At 42.7% G+C, this 18093-nt stretch overlaps 9 protein-coding genes across 9 annotated transcripts; 6 read left to right on the plus strand and 3 right to left on the minus strand.

Moving 5' to 3' along the window:
- The first annotated feature begins 618 nt into the window (after positions 1 to 618).
- Positions 619 to 3951, plus strand: V1514DRAFT_151348 (uncharacterized protein). Its single transcript, XM_066924502.1, has 6 exons — positions 619 to 737; positions 808 to 830; positions 913 to 951; positions 1012 to 1117; positions 1181 to 3173; positions 3239 to 3951. Exons 1-6 carry the CDS (start codon positions 718 to 720, stop codon positions 3506 to 3508), a joined length of 2451 nt encoding a protein of 816 aa, XP_066785568.1. The 5' UTR covers positions 619 to 717; the 3' UTR covers positions 3509 to 3951.
- Positions 3952 to 3984: 33 nt separating this feature from the next.
- On the minus strand, positions 3985 to 6119 carry V1514DRAFT_325122 (major facilitator superfamily domain-containing protein). The gene is made up of 2 exons (XM_066926555.1): positions 5500 to 6119; positions 3985 to 5448 (listed from the first exon to the last, which is right to left on the minus strand). The coding sequence occupies exons 1-2, from the start codon at positions 5927 to 5929 to the stop codon at positions 4217 to 4219; spliced, it is 1662 nt and encodes a 553-aa protein (XP_066785569.1). The 5' UTR covers positions 5930 to 6119; the 3' UTR covers positions 3985 to 4216.
- Positions 6120 to 6637: 518 nt separating this feature from the next.
- Positions 6638 to 8921, minus strand: V1514DRAFT_151108 (major facilitator superfamily domain-containing protein). Its single transcript, XM_066924501.1, has 2 exons — positions 8023 to 8921; positions 6638 to 7968 (listed from the first exon to the last, which is right to left on the minus strand). Exons 1-2 carry the CDS (start codon positions 8480 to 8482, stop codon positions 6728 to 6730), a joined length of 1701 nt encoding a protein of 566 aa, XP_066785570.1. The 5' UTR covers positions 8483 to 8921; the 3' UTR covers positions 6638 to 6727.
- A 368-nt stretch (positions 8922 to 9289) lies between these two features.
- Positions 9290 to 11495, minus strand: V1514DRAFT_325130 (Anp1-domain-containing protein). The gene is made up of 4 exons (XM_066926556.1): positions 11010 to 11495; positions 10251 to 10933; positions 10049 to 10174; positions 9290 to 9969 (listed from the first exon to the last, which is right to left on the minus strand). Exons 1-4 carry the CDS (start codon positions 11063 to 11065, stop codon positions 9398 to 9400), a joined length of 1437 nt encoding a protein of 478 aa, XP_066785571.1. The 5' UTR covers positions 11066 to 11495; the 3' UTR covers positions 9290 to 9397.
- A 6-nt stretch (positions 11496 to 11501) lies between these two features.
- V1514DRAFT_350202 (lipase) lies at positions 11502 to 13857 on the plus strand. Its single transcript, XM_066929398.1, has 2 exons — positions 11502 to 12073; positions 12134 to 13857. Exons 1-2 carry the CDS (start codon positions 11600 to 11602, stop codon positions 13514 to 13516), a joined length of 1857 nt encoding a protein of 618 aa, XP_066785572.1. The 5' UTR covers positions 11502 to 11599; the 3' UTR covers positions 13517 to 13857.
- Positions 13858 to 14505: 648 nt separating this feature from the next.
- V1514DRAFT_317886 (uncharacterized protein) lies at positions 14506 to 14874 on the plus strand (the record flags this gene model as incomplete). Its single annotated transcript, XM_066925862.1, has 1 exon — positions 14506 to 14874. The coding sequence occupies one exon, from the start codon at positions 14506 to 14508 to the stop codon at positions 14872 to 14874; it is 369 nt and encodes a 122-aa protein (XP_066785573.1).
- Positions 14875 to 15256: 382 nt separating this feature from the next.
- On the plus strand, positions 15257 to 16275 carry V1514DRAFT_325139 (uncharacterized protein). Its single transcript, XM_066926557.1, is given in 3 exon segments — positions 15257 to 15463; positions 15536 to 16178; positions 16191 to 16275. The coding sequence occupies 2 exon segments, from the start codon at positions 15299 to 15301 to the stop codon at positions 16169 to 16171; spliced, it is 801 nt and encodes a 266-aa protein (XP_066785574.1). The 5' UTR covers positions 15257 to 15298; the 3' UTR covers positions 16172 to 16178; positions 16191 to 16275.
- V1514DRAFT_325143 (uncharacterized protein) lies at positions 16276 to 16640 on the plus strand. Its single transcript, XM_066926558.1, has one exon. It carries the CDS (start codon positions 16308 to 16310, stop codon positions 16569 to 16571), a length of 264 nt encoding a protein of 87 aa, XP_066785575.1. The 5' UTR covers positions 16276 to 16307; the 3' UTR covers positions 16572 to 16640.
- Positions 16641 to 16886: 246 nt separating this feature from the next.
- V1514DRAFT_325144 (uncharacterized protein) lies at positions 16887 to 17625 on the plus strand. The gene has a single exon (XM_066926559.1). It carries the CDS (start codon positions 17100 to 17102, stop codon positions 17493 to 17495), a length of 396 nt encoding a protein of 131 aa, XP_066785576.1. The 5' UTR covers positions 16887 to 17099; the 3' UTR covers positions 17496 to 17625.
- The last annotated feature ends 468 nt before the right edge of the window (positions 17626 to 18093 follow it).

Below are 18093 nucleotides of genomic sequence, written 5' to 3' on the forward strand. Positions count from 1 at the left end.
ATGGATAAAAGAAGAATAATAAGAAACATTGAAGAGCCACCATATAGCGAGAAATAAAAAAAAAGAACATGAGAAAAAGATAGAGATAAAAATTGCCAATTCTCGCATTAAAAAAAATAAAAAAAAAAGAATAAAATGAAACGGCAATCATGCCACTAGAATATAGTCAAAGAGTAGGACATCTAGTTATAATATTTATATGCTAACTGACTGACTAGGGAACTTTTGACAGCGGCTATGCTGCTGCTGTTTACATGTAAGAATCAATACCGCCACATAACAACTGACTGGGCGCTTTAAAATATTTCATATTTCGATATTTCTGTAACCGTATTCAACACAACAGTTATTTTTTAATATGAACATGATCTTGCAACTAATTTAGTTTTACTTGTAGCATGCATGGTTAGTTAGTTAAGCGTGTTTGTTCTATTATTAATAATGCCAATCAACCCGGGCGACGGCACCTAAGCCTGGTGCCATTAACACGGAATCATTACTCCGCATTAGCGCGCGGCATTTCGCGCATGCAGCCCCTGTTTAAGCGGCTAGCTAACAGTAGTAATGTAGTCATAATAACTAAGCGTTACTTTTTTCTCGCCTCCCGCTTCTTCCTGTTGAGAGACCAAACTCGATTTTCTGTTCCCCATAAGGCGCCTTTTTATCACTCCTCTTTGTCTTTTTCCCTTTACATTTTTCTACATCTCTGCAGGCATCATGACTGCGGAGTCTTCTGCGTATGTTTTTAATCTTGTTTTATTTTGGCTTTTTTTTTCCCTCTTTGGCTGACCTTCACTCAATCATCAGGACTCGAAAGCTGCGCGTTACCGGTATGATCGTGTTCCGTTTTTATGTGTGACGTATTTTGCACATATTATTGGCTTTTTTGGACTAACCCGTTTTTTCCCCTAGTTATTGCTGCTGATGGATTATATAAACGTGAAGTTTTTCGTATGTATTTGTCTTGCCGGTCCTGCTATCTTCGTGTATGCTGACGCCGCGTCATTGCAGGCTTCCCCGATCCGTTTGCTGTAATTACTGTCGATGGAGAACAGACGCATACAACGTCTGTGATTAGAAAGACTCTTAATCCATATTGGAATGAAACGTTTGACGTGTATGTATTTATCTACAACAGTTGTGATTCTGCGGGTGTACTAAACGCCAATTTGATTTCTAGCAATGTTACCGAGTCCAGTATTGTGGCTGTCCAGATTTTCGATCAGAAGAAATTTAAGCGAAAGGACCAAGGATTTTTAGGAGTCATCAATATCAGAATTGGCGATGTGATTGATCTATCGCTTGGCGGTGAAGAAATGCTAACCCGTGATCTCAAGAAGTCCAACGACAACCTTGTTGTTCACGGGAAATTAATTATTAGTTTATCGACAAATGTTCAGTCATCTAATGCTCGGTCGGCAACAAATTCAACGCCTAATTTGACCGCCAATAATGCCATATCATCATCATCCAGTAACGGAGCAACATCTTCTTCTGCATCTAATAGAGCGGGCCCAGTAGCTTCATCAGCTCCTCGTGCTGGCCAGATGACAGTTAATACTGCTCTTGCAAACACGGCTATTAGCTCTGCTAATAATCATTCAGCCGCAGCCGTTAATGTTTCGTCTCCGTCGGCTACAACCGGTGGCGGTCCGGGAGCAAGCAGTAACAGAGTGTACAGCTCGTTTGAAGATCAACACGGCCGGTTACCTCCTGGTTGGGAAAGACGTACGGACAACTTGGGTAGAACGTACTATGTTGATCATAACACCAGGTCGACCACGTGGACAAGGCCGGCCAGCAATCTTAATGAATCGGAAGCTCGACAAAATTTGCAAACAACGACTGAGATTGAGAGACAACGTCATCAGAACCGAAGTCTTCCTGAAGAGCAGGCATCCCGTGCTAATTCTCCATCTCAACCATCCGAAGCCAATGTGTCAACGAATGCTAATGCAGTTCAATTGATGGCCACGGGTGCGACAACTGCTGGCTTGGGCGAGCTTCCTCCAGGGTGGGAACAACGTCATACTCCTGAAGGTCGTACATATTTTGTTGACCACAATACTCGTACAACTACCTGGGTCGACCCTCGCAGGCAGCAGTATATTCGCATGTATGGTCCAAACACTAACAACACTACCATTCAGCAGCAGCCTGTATCCCAACTCGGACCGCTACCGAGCGGGTGGGAAATGCGCCTGACAAACACTGCTCGCGTGTATTTCGTTGATCACAATACAAAGACAACCACATGGGATGATCCTCGTTTGCCCTCATCTTTGGATCAAAACGTGCCACAATACAAGCGAGACTTTAGAAGAAAACTTATTTATTTCCGGTCTCAGCCGGCATTACGAAGTTTGCCAGGCCAATGTCACCTAAAAGTGCGCCGAAATCATATTTTTGAAGATTCATATGCCGAGATCATGCGCCAGTCACCACAGGATTTGAAAAAACGATTAATGATTAAGTTTGAAGGCGAAGAAGGCCTGGATTACGGTGGAGTGTCTCGTGAGTTTTTCTTTTTGCTATCACACGAAATGTTTAACCCATTTTATTGCCTGTTTGAATATTCTGCTCATGACAATTATACGCTTCAAATAAATCCTCACTCTGGCATTAACCCCGAGCACTTGAATTACTTCAAGTTTATTGGAAGAGTTGTTGGTCTTGCAATTTTCCATCGTCGATTCCTTGATGCATTTTTTATTGGTGCTTTTTACAAAATGATGTTAAAGAAGCGGGTTGTCTTGGCTGACATGGAGGGAGTTGATGCAGATTTTTATCGCAATCTCAGCTGGACGCTTGATAACGACATTACCGACATTCTTGAATTAACATTTTCGACTGAAGATGATCGATTTGGAGAGTTGGTTACGGTTGATTTAAAACCGGATGGCAGAAATATTCCGGTGACGAACGAGAACAAGAGAGAATACATTGAATTGATTACCGAATGGCGAATTTCTAAAAGAGTTGAGGAACAATTTCGTGCATTTATGTCAGGATTTAATGAATTGATTCCCCAAGAGTTAATTAACGTGTTTGACGAACGTGAATTGGAATTGCTGATTGGTGGAATTGCTGATATCGATGTTGACGATTGGAAGAAGCATACGGATTATAGAGGATATTCTGAAAGCGATGAAGTTATTCAATGGTTTTGGAAGGTACGTGTGACCACAGTTTTGAATTTTTTTTTTGGTGGTTTAATGAGACTAATTTTTTGGTATAGTGCGTCAGGACATGGGATGCGGAACAGAAATCAAGATTACTGCAATTCACTACGGGTACGTCACGAATTCCGGTTAACGGATTTAAGGATTTGCAAGGTTCTGACGGTCCCCGCCGGTTCACGATTGAAAAATCGGGCGAGATTCAGCATTTACCAAAATCTCATACCTGTTTTAATCGCGTGGATTTGCCACCTTATAAGGATTATAATAATTTGGTTCAAAAACTTACCATTGCAGTTGAAGAAACGGTTGGATTTGGACAGGAGTAACAAGTGTTAAAGAAAACATTCAGTTTTTTTTACGTTTTTTTTTTGATTTTTGTTTGCTAGTTTTGTGTTGTATTTTTTGCCCTCTTTTTTTTTCTTTTTTTTTTTTTATTTCAGTCGGAAATCGTTAAATAAAACCTGTCATTGAATTGGTATATAAATGGTTTTGCGGTGCTACTATACTACTCTTTACTATTGCGTTATTTACAGATTTTTTTTTCTTTTTACTTTCTCATTATTGATGTTTTTTTTTCTACTTTTTTTCTTTTTATTTTTTTTGGTATTTGTCTAAGGGTGATGGGATATTTTTTCATTTATTATTATTATTTTTTTTTAAAGCATTTCTTCTAAAGAAAGTTCAATCGGATGGGATGAATCATATATACATATACGTAATGTTAAACTTTTATTTATTTTTTTTAATTTTGTTGTGAGTGTGTTTTTTTTTATTTTTTTTTAATATTGCGTTATAAGTATAATTTGTTGTTTTCAAATAAGTGTTTATTTTTTTAAAAAATTAGTTTGTATGAAATTATATACATTTTACATGCTTTACAGTTTTTAATTATATTAATGTCTATAAAATTTATGCCCCAATGAACACCAAAAAAAAAAAAACGTCCCAATTCGTTGAAAAAAAAAGTTTGGTAATAAATCTTTTTTTTTTGTTGTTTTTGTTTTTGTTTTTGTTGTTTTTGTTTTTTTGTTGATTTATGCTGGACTCTTTTCAAGAGATGATGGATGAACCTTGTCCTCAATAATTTCATCCTCAGGTGAATAAGCATATTTAGAAAACGATCTAATCTTGGCACCATAAAAATAAAACAAAAACGGGATCAGGCAACAACCCAAGCTAATAAATGCCAACAACGTGCCAGCCCATTGCTTGCCCAACCGATGATACATTTGTACCGTAAACAAGGGGCAAGCAGCACCGTAAATTGATCGCATAAAAGTTTTGGAAGCTAATGCGGATGCGGCGTAGTGTTGATATGAATCGACAATGTAATTGTTAGCAGAGTTGTAAAGCAGGCAGAAGCCAATGCCGCACGGTAATCCGGCCAGGCAAGGGCCGACCCATGATAACCGGTCATATGATGACCAGGCAAAGATAAATAAACCGATCGGCATGGTCCAACATGAATACATCATGGGCACCAACCGGACTTCCGCTGGTGGCCGGCCATTGTATTTTTCCACTTGCTTGACGTAGTGCCTGTTTACAAGCGGCGCCAGCAAGGTGGAGATGATGACGCCGACCGCGACCGGGATGAACATCAATCCGACCGGACCGTTCTTGAAACCTTTGCCTTCACCGTACACGACCGGAAACGCAAAGAAAAACATGTAGAGTAATCCGTACAGCACGGACATGTACACGGATACCAAAAAAACAATCAACTCCCTAAACAACAACACGATCGGTCGTGATAACGAAACAACAATCATGTCCTTTAATGGCCTGGGATCGAGTTCCATATCAGTCACGTACGAATCATCACCGGTCTCTTTTCTTAACTTGGCCGCCCGTTTCTTCAAAATCGCGGGCGCGTACGTCTCCGGGATCGTGAACACAAACAAAAGGTAGATGACGCCGGTGAACATGAGCATGACCCAGTACATCCATCGCCAACTAACCGTGTCGCCGATATATCCACCCACGATCGGACCAATACAAGGGCCCAAAAACGGGGCAGCAGAAAATGTAGCCATGGCTGGCCCGCGCTCCTTGTCCCGCCACATGTCTGCCAAGCTGCCGCCGACAAGGGTCATGGGTGCCGAAAAAGCAATGCCGTCGATTAATCGGCACACGAGCAAGGTGCCAATATTTTGAGCCACCGCGCATGGAATCACAAACACGACTGCGAAACCCATAGAGACAAGATAAACAATGCGACGACCAAACAATTCAGAAGCAGGTGCGAAAACCAACGGGCCGACGCCTATATTCGAATATTAGTCAAAAAAATAAACAAAAAACAAAAACAACTTACCAAATCCAACCACAAACAAAGTGACAGTCAGGATAACAACTTCTTGCGACACATGGAATTGTTCCATGACGCCTTCAATGTCACCGGTAACGATGGACGAGCCGAACGCGACGCCGAAGCACAGCATGGCCACGCAAAGCGTGCAGTACCATTTGTACGCGGTGGACCAATTCTTGGGATCTTCCGGATCGCCAGGCTTAAACGTGACAATCTTGTAACCATCGGGCCGGGCCACGTAGCCCAGGTTGTTGGCCGACACGTACTCGGTCAGGTCAGCTTGCGAACTGACGACCGCGGTGGGAAAATTTGCCGCGTCCAACGGCGCGATGTGTGATGACGCGGCATGCAGGTATGGTTGATGCGATCCTACAAAGTCTTCATCTATTGAAGGCGAAGCAGAACCGAGATTCTGTTCAGAAGATGAACCCATATTATGTGATGCAAAGTATACGGACACAAAGAGATATTAGAAAACTAGCTGATGGTGAATGACGGAACAGAACAAAGGGGGTATATATATATATATATGTGCAGCACCTGAGTGCGGCAAAGACGGCACCGGAGCCATTACACGATTACGAACAGGTCATTGTGCATGGCTTGTATTGGCATAGAAAGGGGGGAGGCAAAAACAAACCAGAAGCCGACAGCCGGCGGCAAAAGAGGTTTAAACTCTAATGCTGGTGTATAATGGCGGACACAATACTCGGTGCCGGCGTGCCGTTGAGTCTTATTGGCAATAAGGTTTAATAATCTCCACGCGTTGACGTCATTTGTTCCCAAACTGGGCCTGTTTCTGCGCCCGAAACGTTTATTTGCTTCACCCGGAGCTCGAAAACGTTGGATTATTTGCATTTGAAGACAAAATTACAATTCCTGGCCACCAGTAACTATATATAGCATAGCGTATATCTTATATGTCTCATACATACATATGTATATATATATGTCCTTCCACTCCGCATGCGCCCGTTGTTTGTTTACTTATTTGCTGTTTCGGCAATTGACCTACGGAACAGGACGTAACTCTCAAACGTTTGAAAATTAATGCAAAACTGTATTAAACGAAAAAAAAAACAAAATATGTAAGTATATCAGATTAAAACAAAAAGAAGAGAGAGAGAAATTAAAAAAAAAAAAAAAAAAGAATTAGAACTAACGCCGGAATACAACAACGCAAGAGGCGAATGAATAAATACACATTTATTTGCTTTTTTTAAATATTCATTTATGCGGTCTCCTTCTCACCCGGCCGCTTGGCAACCGGATGGAAATCTTCCTCGGCTTGTTCATCCTCAGGAGAATATGCATATTTAGAAAACGATCGAATCTTGGCACCATAAATATAAAAAAGGTAAGGAATCAAGCAACACGCCAATGATATGAACGCAAGCAACGATCCGGCCCATTCGTTACCCAGCCGATGGTACATTTGAATCGTGAACAACGGCACGGCCGCGCCCCAAAGTGATCTCAAAAAGGTCTTGGCCGCGAGCGCGGACGCGGCATGATGTTGGTAGGAGTCAACCAGGTAGTTATTGGCAGAGTTGTACAACAGACAAAATCCAAGACCGCACGGCAGGCCGGCAAGACATGGGCCGACCCAGACCAGGCGAGGATACGATGTCCAGGCAAAGATGAAAAGACCAATTGGAATTAGCCAGCATGCAACCATCATCGGGATCAGCCTGACTTCAGCTGGCGGTCGTCCGTTATGTTTCTTGACCAGTGAAACGTAATGACGATTAATAAACGGGGCAATCAACGCAGAAATAATCACGCCCACGGCGATGGGGATGAACATCAATCCGACCGGCCCGTTCTTGAAATTTTTACCTTCACCAAACACGACCGGGTAGGCAAAGAAAAACATGTACAGCAATCCATAAATCACGGACATGTAAATGGAAATCAAAAACACGATAAGTTCACCAAACAACAAAATAATCGGCCGGTAAAGACTAATCTTCATCATCTCACCCAACGGCTTCGGGTTGCGTTCAGCTTCGGTCACGTACGAATCATCCCCGGTCTCCTTTCTTAACTTGGCCGCCCGTTTCTTCAAAATCGCGGGCGCGTACGTTTCCGGGATCGTGAACACGATCAGCACGTAAATCACACCGGTGAGCATGAGCATGACCCAATAAATCCATCTCCACGTCACATGGTCGCCGATGAATCCGCCCACGATTGGGCCAACACACGGGCCAATAAACGGCGCGGCAGAGAACGTGGCCATGGCGGTGCCGCGTTCCTCGTTGTTCCACACGTCGGCCAGCGTGCCGCCGACGAGTGTCATGGGTGCCGAAAACGCAATGCCGTCGATTAATCGGCACACGAGCAACGTGCCGATGTTTTTGGCCACCGCGCACGGAATGATGAACACGAGCGCAACCAACAGCGTGGACACGTACACGATCTTGCGCCCCCATAATTCAGAAGCAGGTGCAAAGGCCAATGGACCGACGCCTGCAAGTCCAAGTTAAAACATTAGCCTAAAAAAAAAAAAAAAAAAGTGCTTACCAAAGCCAATCACAAACAAGGTTACGGTCAAGATGGAAACTTCAAGAGACACATGGAATTGGTCGGCCACGCCATACAAATCACCAGTGACAACGGCCGACCCGAACGCGACGGCAAAACATAACAACGCGACGGTCAAGGTCACGTACCATTTATAAACCTTGGCCCAATTCTTTGGATTTTCAGGATCACCAGGCGTGAACGTGACGAGCTTAAACCCGTCGTCCTTGGCAATATACCCGACATTAGTAGGCGAAGTAAATTCGGTCAGGTCAGCCTTGGACTCGGCCACCGTGATGGGCAGGTTGGCAGCATCTAATGCAGAGATTTCATGACTGGCTGAATGCAGGTAAGGTTGGTGAGATTTTTGCAAGTCTTGTTGCAATTTATGTGCTGACGTGATGGATTCGCTATCATCCTTACGTGACGAAGATGAAGAACTGGATTGGTTTTCCGCCATGTTTAATTGAAAATTGAAAACGCAATGGAGAACCGAAGAGGAGAAAAAAAATATATAAAAACCTGACGGGTCCAAGCATTATATATATAGATAGCTATCCGTGCCGGTTTTCCATTTGCTAACTATACCAAATAACGTTGGGCAACTTTACCTACTTAATCGTGCACTCCAAATGCACACAGTAAGTACACTTTCATGTTAGAGGCTTGCGCGAGCCACCTCGAATTCCTCAGGCCTTGTCACCACCACCACCCGGACCTCGTCTGACTTGACTCCTCAGCCAGTCATTCATAAACCATTCCAACATAAAAAAAAAAATACCAAAAAAATAAAATAAAATTAAAAGATTTATTTTATTCCATCAATTAAAGCCCAGTCTTGATTTTCTCAAAAATCGGCAACTTGTACATTAAAACCAATTGCCATTGTTTGGATTTTAAGTTTTTAATTTTAAGCTTAAAGCGCGCCGTCGTGTGCGCGCACCCAAAAAAATTTTTTTTTTTTTTTTTTCCAGTTCCAACCCTTGATTTTTCTATACTCGGATTGAATTAATTTTCATTTTAATATGATTTCCTACCAAAAATGACACTTGTCAAAAAATGACAGAACAAAGACCATGATGACAATGCTATAACGAACAATATGCCTGTTATGCTTGAACAAAACAAGGTCCTATTGTTGCATGGCAAAGGCCGCCCGCCGCTGCGCACATGAAGCGGGTAAGACGGCATCTTTGCTCGGCACCGCATTTGCCGGCCCGCTAACGACGTCTCGTTGGCAACGAACCACATATATTATATAATGCAGTTTGCAACAGTTGCATAATAACCGGATATAAATATTACTAATAATGTACGAAACAAAAAAATAAATAAAAATTATATCAAAACTAAGTAAAATGTATTTTTGTATAATTTACTCGTCGGCCGCACCACCCCGACCAACACCACCTGCTGCTGGCGCTGCTGCTGGCGTCCTCTCCTCCTCTTTATTGTCGAGCCCGTCCTTGCCCGGGTCATGCTTGGCTTGAGGACCAGATTCGCCTCCTTGCACTTCTTCACTTGCAGCTTCTTGTTCGGGATTTTGTTGAGCCGACGACGACGACGACCCTTGCGCGTCTGTTTGTTGCGCTTCCGATTCTTCTCGTGCCCTTTTCGCTGCCTCTTTCTCATTCCTGATCCGTTCTTCCTCCATCTCAGCCATGTGTCGTAAATCGTCCACCGATGGCTCGTACAAATGCCAAATCACGTAATGTGGTAATCCGACAACACTAAAATGCATGCGCTTGCACAACTTGCCGAATCCTTCCGTTTCAGCATGACGTTCAAACGAAAATGCCGGAAAATGTGAACCTTGCCTAAACACTTTGGCCTTTGCCAAGATTGAAACCCCTCCCACGCCGTCAATCTCCATCTCAACATCGGGATCTCCATACGGATCTCGAAGGTATGCAAGATGTGGTCGCCATGTTGCATATTCGGCATATCCTGTTTCACATCACAGATAAATAAATAAATAAATAAATAAATAAATAAATAAAATAAATCAATAAATCAATAAACCTACCTTCCACAATGACTGCATCTTCATCCAAAGTCTGCGCAAGTTGCAGCGCAGTCTCACTCTCTTGCCATGAATTCAAGTCGTATGGCTGTTCTCCGCCAAGCCAGTCTGGTAATGGTCGCCAGATATCTAAAAAAAAAAAAAAAAAAAAAAATTAGTCTAAACTGTACATATTAAAACACACGTTTCTGGGTTGACTACTAACTTGGAACGATAACATCCTTGTTATGACGCATCAGGTCTTCAATCACGGTTGCCGGAGCGACTTCAACGTCAACATCACGCCAATAAACCCAACTATGCTCCGGTCGTAATGATGCCGATAACAACCAATTTCGAGCTCGAGCCATGAGCTTGCGACGTGGTCCTTGAGCTGCAAACCCATGCCGATCCGAAAATGATTGCCCGACAACCTGACCGAAATCTTTTTCAAAAATATCAATATGACCAAATCGTTGGTAAGGGTCTGGATCGGATTGCAATCGTTCCAATTGAGAATTTAATGAAAACAAGGTTTCATCTTTTGAATCTGAAACCAAAAATGCCATGTCGATTAACGAATGCGGGTATGTCAGGTTTCGCAAATGCGAAAACATTAACGGCAGGTGCAACGCGGCGTCACGTAATGGAATGCATAGCAGCACGCGTTCGTTGCGTTCCCATCCCCTGCCGGAACCGGTTGATAATGATAAATCGTAATGATGTACGGTAGTGATTAACGGGTCATCATGAAATAAGTTGGCACCAAACGATGGCACGACTAATGATCTTAAACCTGGTGATAAAAAAAAAAGCAAAAAACTGAGCGGCAAGGCTATCAAGACTAATCGAAAAATAAACCCCGGTTGCCTTCTCAGTAATGATCTTGAACGAGGTTGAAATCGCCCGCTGCATATGATTAGTTATTTGATTACTGCCCTGGCCTTGAACTCGCTCGCTTTGCACAACTACAACAACAACATACCTGTGAGGAGAAATATTAAATGTCTGACTATGAGGAAAAGCACTGCCGTTCATCATGACCTTTTCATACTCTTTAAATTATTCTTCAATGCAAAAAAAGTAATTAAAAAAAACGACAACCAGCACCGGCTTATGAGCGATCCGTTCAAAGCAAGCCCAAACAAAGGATATATATAAACAAAGGAAAAAAAAACAATTAAAAAATCCCCCGCTTCTTCAGAATTCGTAGCAAAAAAAAACCCTCCACAAAGGATTAAATTCTAACTGTTCTTTTTGAAGCAGATTAATAGCAAGAGGCACGGCCCTTGCTTGATATATTGTGATACTATATATTATACTTGACAGAAAATACAAAAATGTATCCAAATTTGGCACAAAACTCTGTTTTCGAGGGCCGGAAATGATTTGGTTGAATTTTCAAAGGTGACACTCGGTGGCGATTTCACCGCTACTGGAAATTCTTTATATTTTTTTTTTTTTTTTTTTAAGTGATGGCATGTGCGTTCTTGTTCAGATGACGTACGTAATTCGAAACATGTTCTTTTAAATCACTGTAATACGTTCAAAGGTCACTTTTTGTTAAAATCAGGCATGCCGTTACCGCTTATTGGCCGACTACGATCGTTAGAATGGGTTCCGTTAATCTTGGGACTCGTTCTGGTCGTGCTGGAATCGGTCCTGAGGTTCGTCACGTCGTTATTGCCCTCGACCGTGATTCAATTATTTGATTTGTTTACTGAGCGCATATACGCTTACCTGCTGCCGTCTTTGGCCACGAAGCAACGAACGATAGTGCGTGAATTAATTTATGCTAATGATTTTGTAAGCATTTGTGAATTATTTGCATACGAAGTTGAAGAACATATTGTCAAAACCGAGGATGGGTATTTGCTGGGCGTTCATCGACTGCGAGGCAAAAAAAATGCAAGCACGACCGGAGCATCGAGCAAACCGGTCGTTTATTTGCATCATGGATTATTGATGAATTCAGAAGTTTGGGTTTGCATGACCACTCCGGATCATTGCCTGCCGTTTCAACTTGCCGACCAAGGCTACGACGTTTGGGTAAGCATAAACACATAAAAGATGTATAAAAATGAATAAACATTTAATTGACATGCATAGTTGGGCAACAATAGGGGCAACAAGTATTCGAAAAAGCACATGTTTCGAAATCCGAATGAATTCCAGTTTTGGAATTTTAGTATGGAAGAATTTGCCATTTTTGATATTCCAAACACAATTGATTACATTCTCGACACCACACGTTCGACCGAGTTGGCATACGTTGGATTTTCTCAGGGCACGGCGCAAGCTTTTGCCGCATTATCGATCCATCCTTCGCTTAATGACAAGGTCAAGGTATTTATTGGCCTGGCACCGGCAATGGCGCCAAAAGGCATTCATTTAAACTTTGTCGACTCGCTCGTGAAAGCATCACCAACACTGATGTACCTTTTCTTTGGTCGGCGTGCAATCCTATCGAGTGCGGTTTTTTGGCAATCAATAATGTACCCGCCATTGTTTGTGAGGTTGATTGACCGATCATTGGTGACGCTGTTTGACTGGCACGGCCAAAATATTGATTTTGATCAAAAATTGGCCGCATACGCCCACCTGTACTCATTCACTTCGGTCAAGACGGTCGTGCATTGGTTTCAGATCATGCGCAACCGGTGCTTTCAAATGTTTGATGACGATCATAATTCGACCGTGAGATTGTACGGGCGAGCTTTTTACAAGGTGGCGCAGTTCCCGACCAGAAACATTCGGTCACCGATTCATTTGTTGTATGGCAATATTGACTCGTTGGTTGATATCGATGCCATGTTGGCCGAATTGCCTGCTCATGCTGAAGCCATCCCGGTTCCGGATCATGAACACTTGGATATTATTTGGGGACGGCAAGCTAACGTGGTCACGATTCCGTACGTGCTGGACATTCTTGGTAAATATTTTGATAAATCACGTCAAGACAACAACATTGGAGACTTTATCCTGCAGCAAAATTACAACGATGATGATGAAGGCGGCGGTGCTCAGCAACGTGGCCATGAAGAGTCGCAACACGATGACAATGTTGGAGCAAATGAGGAAATTGAACCACCACGGTCGCGGTCGCAGTCGCGATCACCACCGCCGCCGGCAAATAAACTTGGCACCATTTTTGCTCGCGAGGGAATTATTCCGCCGTCGACCACGCCGGTCACCGGGGTCACGGTTCCTGAAACCAGGCGGGGTCGGGGTCGGGGTCGGGGTGCAACCAGCAGGCGGGCGCGAGCTGGACTGGCGACGCCGACCACGACAACGAGTTTGGACATTACAAACACGCGAGAATTAAATGACTGTGGGATGACGATTTCAGGTGGTGGTGGTGGTTCGGCTGCTCATGCGGTTGCAACAGCCGCGGCAGCGTCGGCAGTGACATCAGTACAGTCGGCACCATTATCATCCTCGTCATCAGCCGCTCGGGCCAGGCGTGAGAGCGTGTCATCAGGGAAACATTGATAACCACGGGTTTGAAACCGGAGTACCGGCCCCGGGGCTTGGTTTTTGGACAAAACAAGTTGTTTTCAAGTTGTGCACGGCAATGTATTGAATTGCATGTGCATTTTTTTTTTTTTTCTTTGGTTTTTCTGATTTTTAAATTGTGCCGGGGTTTCAATGATGGAGTGCTATTGGTTGTTTTTTTTTTAAAAAAGGGTTTTGGTTATTCATTATTGTTATCTTTTTTCTTTTTTTTGGGGCCCAACACTTTTAAATTTGGGTGGTGGTGTTGGAATGGGAAAGGGCGGGCGTTTAGATTATAAGATGAAAATAGAAACTCGCCAAAAACAATGACGTTATATGACTTCTTATTCGTAAACTATGAACCCTTGCGGTTTATTGCGTCACCGGCGGCCGGCCCAGAATACAAAATAGCAAACCCAACATCAGCCAATTTGATATCAAAAAAAAAAAATCGATTGGATTGAAGCAGATTATTGAATTGAGTATTCCAATTATTCGCACTGCCAAATTGCACAATATAACTACATCAAAGGAAGGTGATGACTCAGATAATATCGCCATCAGTTAGCTGCAAGACTCAACTAAGAGCCGCACCCGCGGTGGTGAGGGGATGAACAGATAAGGTTCAACGTTTGGAGAGTGACGACGACTGAGTGCCGAATTGGGCTTTCAAAGGGTCGTGTGATGCGATTAGGGAATATGATTGAATAATGGGCTAACTTGAGATGTAAATGAAGTATTATAAGGCAGTTCTCCACTTTTGAGAAAAAGAAAAAGTCAATTGTATACAAGTATATATAACTTGGATTGAGTTCCCTGCCAATCTCATTTTTTTTTTGCGGTATCCATATCACACACAGCTTGCATACGTTTTGTTTTTGCATTACTTGTTGCACCGTTCTTGTTCATATAACTAAGGTCCGGATTCTTAGCGTATCAACAACATCCAATTCCTCAAATAAAGAAAAAAGAACAAGAAAAAACAAATGACCCGCACGAACCGTACCAACTCTTCAGGTCATGCTGATTCGCATGCAATACCGGAATCGGCCACGCTGCCCCGATTGTTTGGCAAGGCACCGTTTCAGGCATCTGACCAACCGCCGTACAAGTCCAAAAAGGATGGCGCCGGCAGGGGCAATTGGGGCCGCGAAGGTGACGAGATTGAAGAAGTGCTGGAACAATACAACCTGAATCCGGCCATTCAACGACGTCGATCGAATTCGAACGGCGGAAGTAGTATCAGTAGCGCATCTTCGTTGTCGTCGTCATCGTCGTCGTCGTACAGGCGGCCGTCGTTTGATCAGAAAACAAAGTTTGAAGAAGTGGAAGAAGAAGTGTTCGACGAAGACTGATTGTTTTTGTCTTCAGTCGAAACGAGTTGCATTCAGCTTGCTTTTGTTTTATGATACATATATGGCAGTAATTCAATGTGCATACTTTTTTTTTTAATATGTATATTTATTTGTCAATTTATTTGATCTATATATTGGTTTACAAGGCGCGGGCGGTTATGATTATTGATTAAGATTGAAATTGACAGTTTTAACGGCGCACTATTATTATTATTATTATGATTATTTTGAAATGAAATTTTTATGAACACAAATACACAATTATTGACAACGTACGGTATTGTGGATTGACGCGATCGAACGTTGGCAGCGGCATGTTTGCGATCGATTTGAACGCGGCGCGGACATTTGAAATCGTAAATAATATATAACTAACGTATATTGTAAATTGAACTTGTTTTTTTTATTTAATTAACGATACCTCATGGCATCGATTGATTTGCAGCAATTAGGCCAAGTATTATCGGGCCAGGCATCCATAGCCGAGCTTTATCGCACCACGCCGTCATTCACCAGTGCATTGTACGTGCACTCGGTGCTGATGATTGTGGTATACCTGACCGGCGTGGTTACTCAGGATTATTCACAAGTAAGCATACCGAAAAAATATTTGAGCGTAAAAAAAACAAAAAAAAAAAATTTAAAATTAAAATATTAAAAGGTTGACCGGTTATGGTCCATCCTGCCTACGGTGACGATTTTTTCATATGCCTATCATGCACATTATTGTGCCACGCAAGCCGTGGGCGCGCGAACGATCGTGTTGCTGATCATTCAATCGGCATGGTCAATCCGGTTAACGTTTAATTTTGCTCGCAAGGGAGGATATTCTGGTACTGAAGATTACCGGTGGATCGTGCTGCGCAGAGACGTGTTTGGCAGCGGTGGCAGCATCGTGGGCCGGGCCTGCGAGCAAATTTTCAGTATTGGGTTTATCAGCGTGACACAGTTGCTGTTGCTGTTGTTTATCACCAAGCCAGCATGGTTACTGATTAGCAAGTTTGGCCAGCACGAGTTTGCGGTCGTGCCCGATGCCATTTTTGCCGGGTTAATGGCATCAGCGATATTGGTCGAATCGATTACTGATAACAAGCAATGGCGTAAGTGGAAAAAGGGCGATAGCCACAGATTGCATGATTTGCATCAACAATTTTTTTTTTTTTTCCATTATCTCTTACGTGTTATGTTATTACAATGTCTGATAATGTCGTTTTTTTTTTTGGTGTTTAGGATTCCAACAAGCGAAAACGCAATTCCACACCAAAAATGGCACAACGAGCACGCCGCAACAAGATGATGATGATGATGATGATGATGATGATGATGATAAACAAAATTGTGACGGCGAATTTACAAATCGGGAATTATGCAACGGGTTTTGCAGCACTGGCGTGTTTGCCTATTCGCGTCACGCCAATTTTTTGGCGGAGCAGATGTTCTGGATCATTCCGTACGCATGGGCTGTGTTCTTAACCAACAGCAGCAAAGAGACTACTAATATTAACGATGAAATAATAATCTATGGACCGATTGGATATATATTATTATTTCAAGGCTCAACAATGTTTACGGAATGGATTAGTGCCAGCAAGTATCCTGCTTACAAGGCCTACCAAAAAAAGGTCGGCCGGTTCTTGCCGAACGTCACGAAAAAAGGAGCCAGGAAAGAGTCATCAAGGGTACATAGTACCATATGAGGTAATGTAGGTTATGGATATGGTCATAGCGGTGGTGCGATTCACACAATAAATAAAGTAATAACAAGTGAAAAAATTTTTTCTTGTTGCCTTTTGCGTCATATCTCAGGCTGCGTATGTAATGTAATAATGTGATGACTGCCCCAACCGGTTTGCGGATTAATCCACCTCGCCGGTTATGCTGTTACATAATCTAGACGTTGGGCCATGACATAACGGGGCGTAGTTACCCTGACAGATTTCGCCATCGCTGGCGCCATTTGGAACAGGTTGCAAGCCTTTTCGAGCACGTTTTTTGTTCGCGTTCTGTTGTTACTCATACTCGTCAGGGCCAGGCAGTTCATATAAATTTCCTCCTCCCCGCGCTTTCTCAAATCAATTTTTTTTTCTTTTGTTTCCCTTTCTTCACAGATCAATCAAATATTTCTTTTAGCATTCCTTTGCTGATCTAGCCGCCTTTTTTTTTTTTACGGTTCCTCATTATTTCAAGGATCGATCCCAATCTCCAGATCAGATCAATAGACAGAAATGTGGTTAGAAGACTACTGCTTCGTATGCGACAAGGTGTGCCCGTCGGGTTCGATCTATTGCTCGGAGCATTGCAAGCTTGAAGATCTTAAGCGATCGCAATCACCTTCACCGTCGCCATCGGCTTCGCCAACGTTGCTGCCCATGTATTCATCATACGCTACCGAGTCGCGCCGCAGGTCGTCCGCCATTCAGGTCCAGGCGCTGGATTCATTACCGGGCTTGAACATTAGCAGCAGCATAAGCAGCAGTCACCATCATCATCATCCTCATCCTCATAATAGTGTCGTGCCATCATCCCCTTCACATGCCAGTCATGGTCATCCTCACATTGCCCAGAGCCAGGACCACATGCGGCCGAAGAACCCGTCATCATTCCTTTTTGGAACCCGGTAGTCCTTTTTATAAATAAGAAGAATAAGAAAAAATCAAAAGAAAATTCATTGCATGAATTAGACAGGGGCTTATTACAATTATTTTTTTTACATGTTTTTATGATGGAGTTTTTTGATATTGGGATTTTGTGTTTTTTTTTTTTGTATTGGCTATTGGGACTAGGGGTTTAAAAAAGATTATGTTGTTTTTTTTTCTATTTTGAAATTATTCTAAAAGAATATACTATTACTATACTACTTATAAAACTACACTACCAAGTTTTGGTAACCGTAACCCAAAATATATATTCATCGTGACTGAGTGTGAACTTTCCCAATACGTGTCCCAATACGAATAGCGCAAAAACACGTGCTCCGATTTATATAGTGCATGACTCATTGCGCATTTTCAAAATGGAAGCAAAAAATTTTGTTCGCCGGCGCCAGCCAAAGGATGAACCAATGAACTCTAAATATGGCAACACGCGCGTTCCGCATTTGACTTTTTTTTTTTTTTTTTTGTTTTTGTTTGGGGGGCGCGGGGGAGGGGGGGAATTGAGTTCAGAACGTTTTTACGTTTGCCGTGCAGGTCATGTGACTAATTGCGGGGTAAAAAAAAA

This window comes from Lipomyces japonicus, assembly GCF_038497905.1.
Source record: "Lipomyces japonicus strain CBS 7319 unplaced genomic scaffold V1514scaffold_4, whole genome shotgun sequence".
In the NCBI taxonomy this organism is placed as follows: Eukaryota; Fungi; Ascomycota; class Lipomycetes; order Lipomycetales; family Lipomycetaceae; genus Lipomyces; species Lipomyces japonicus.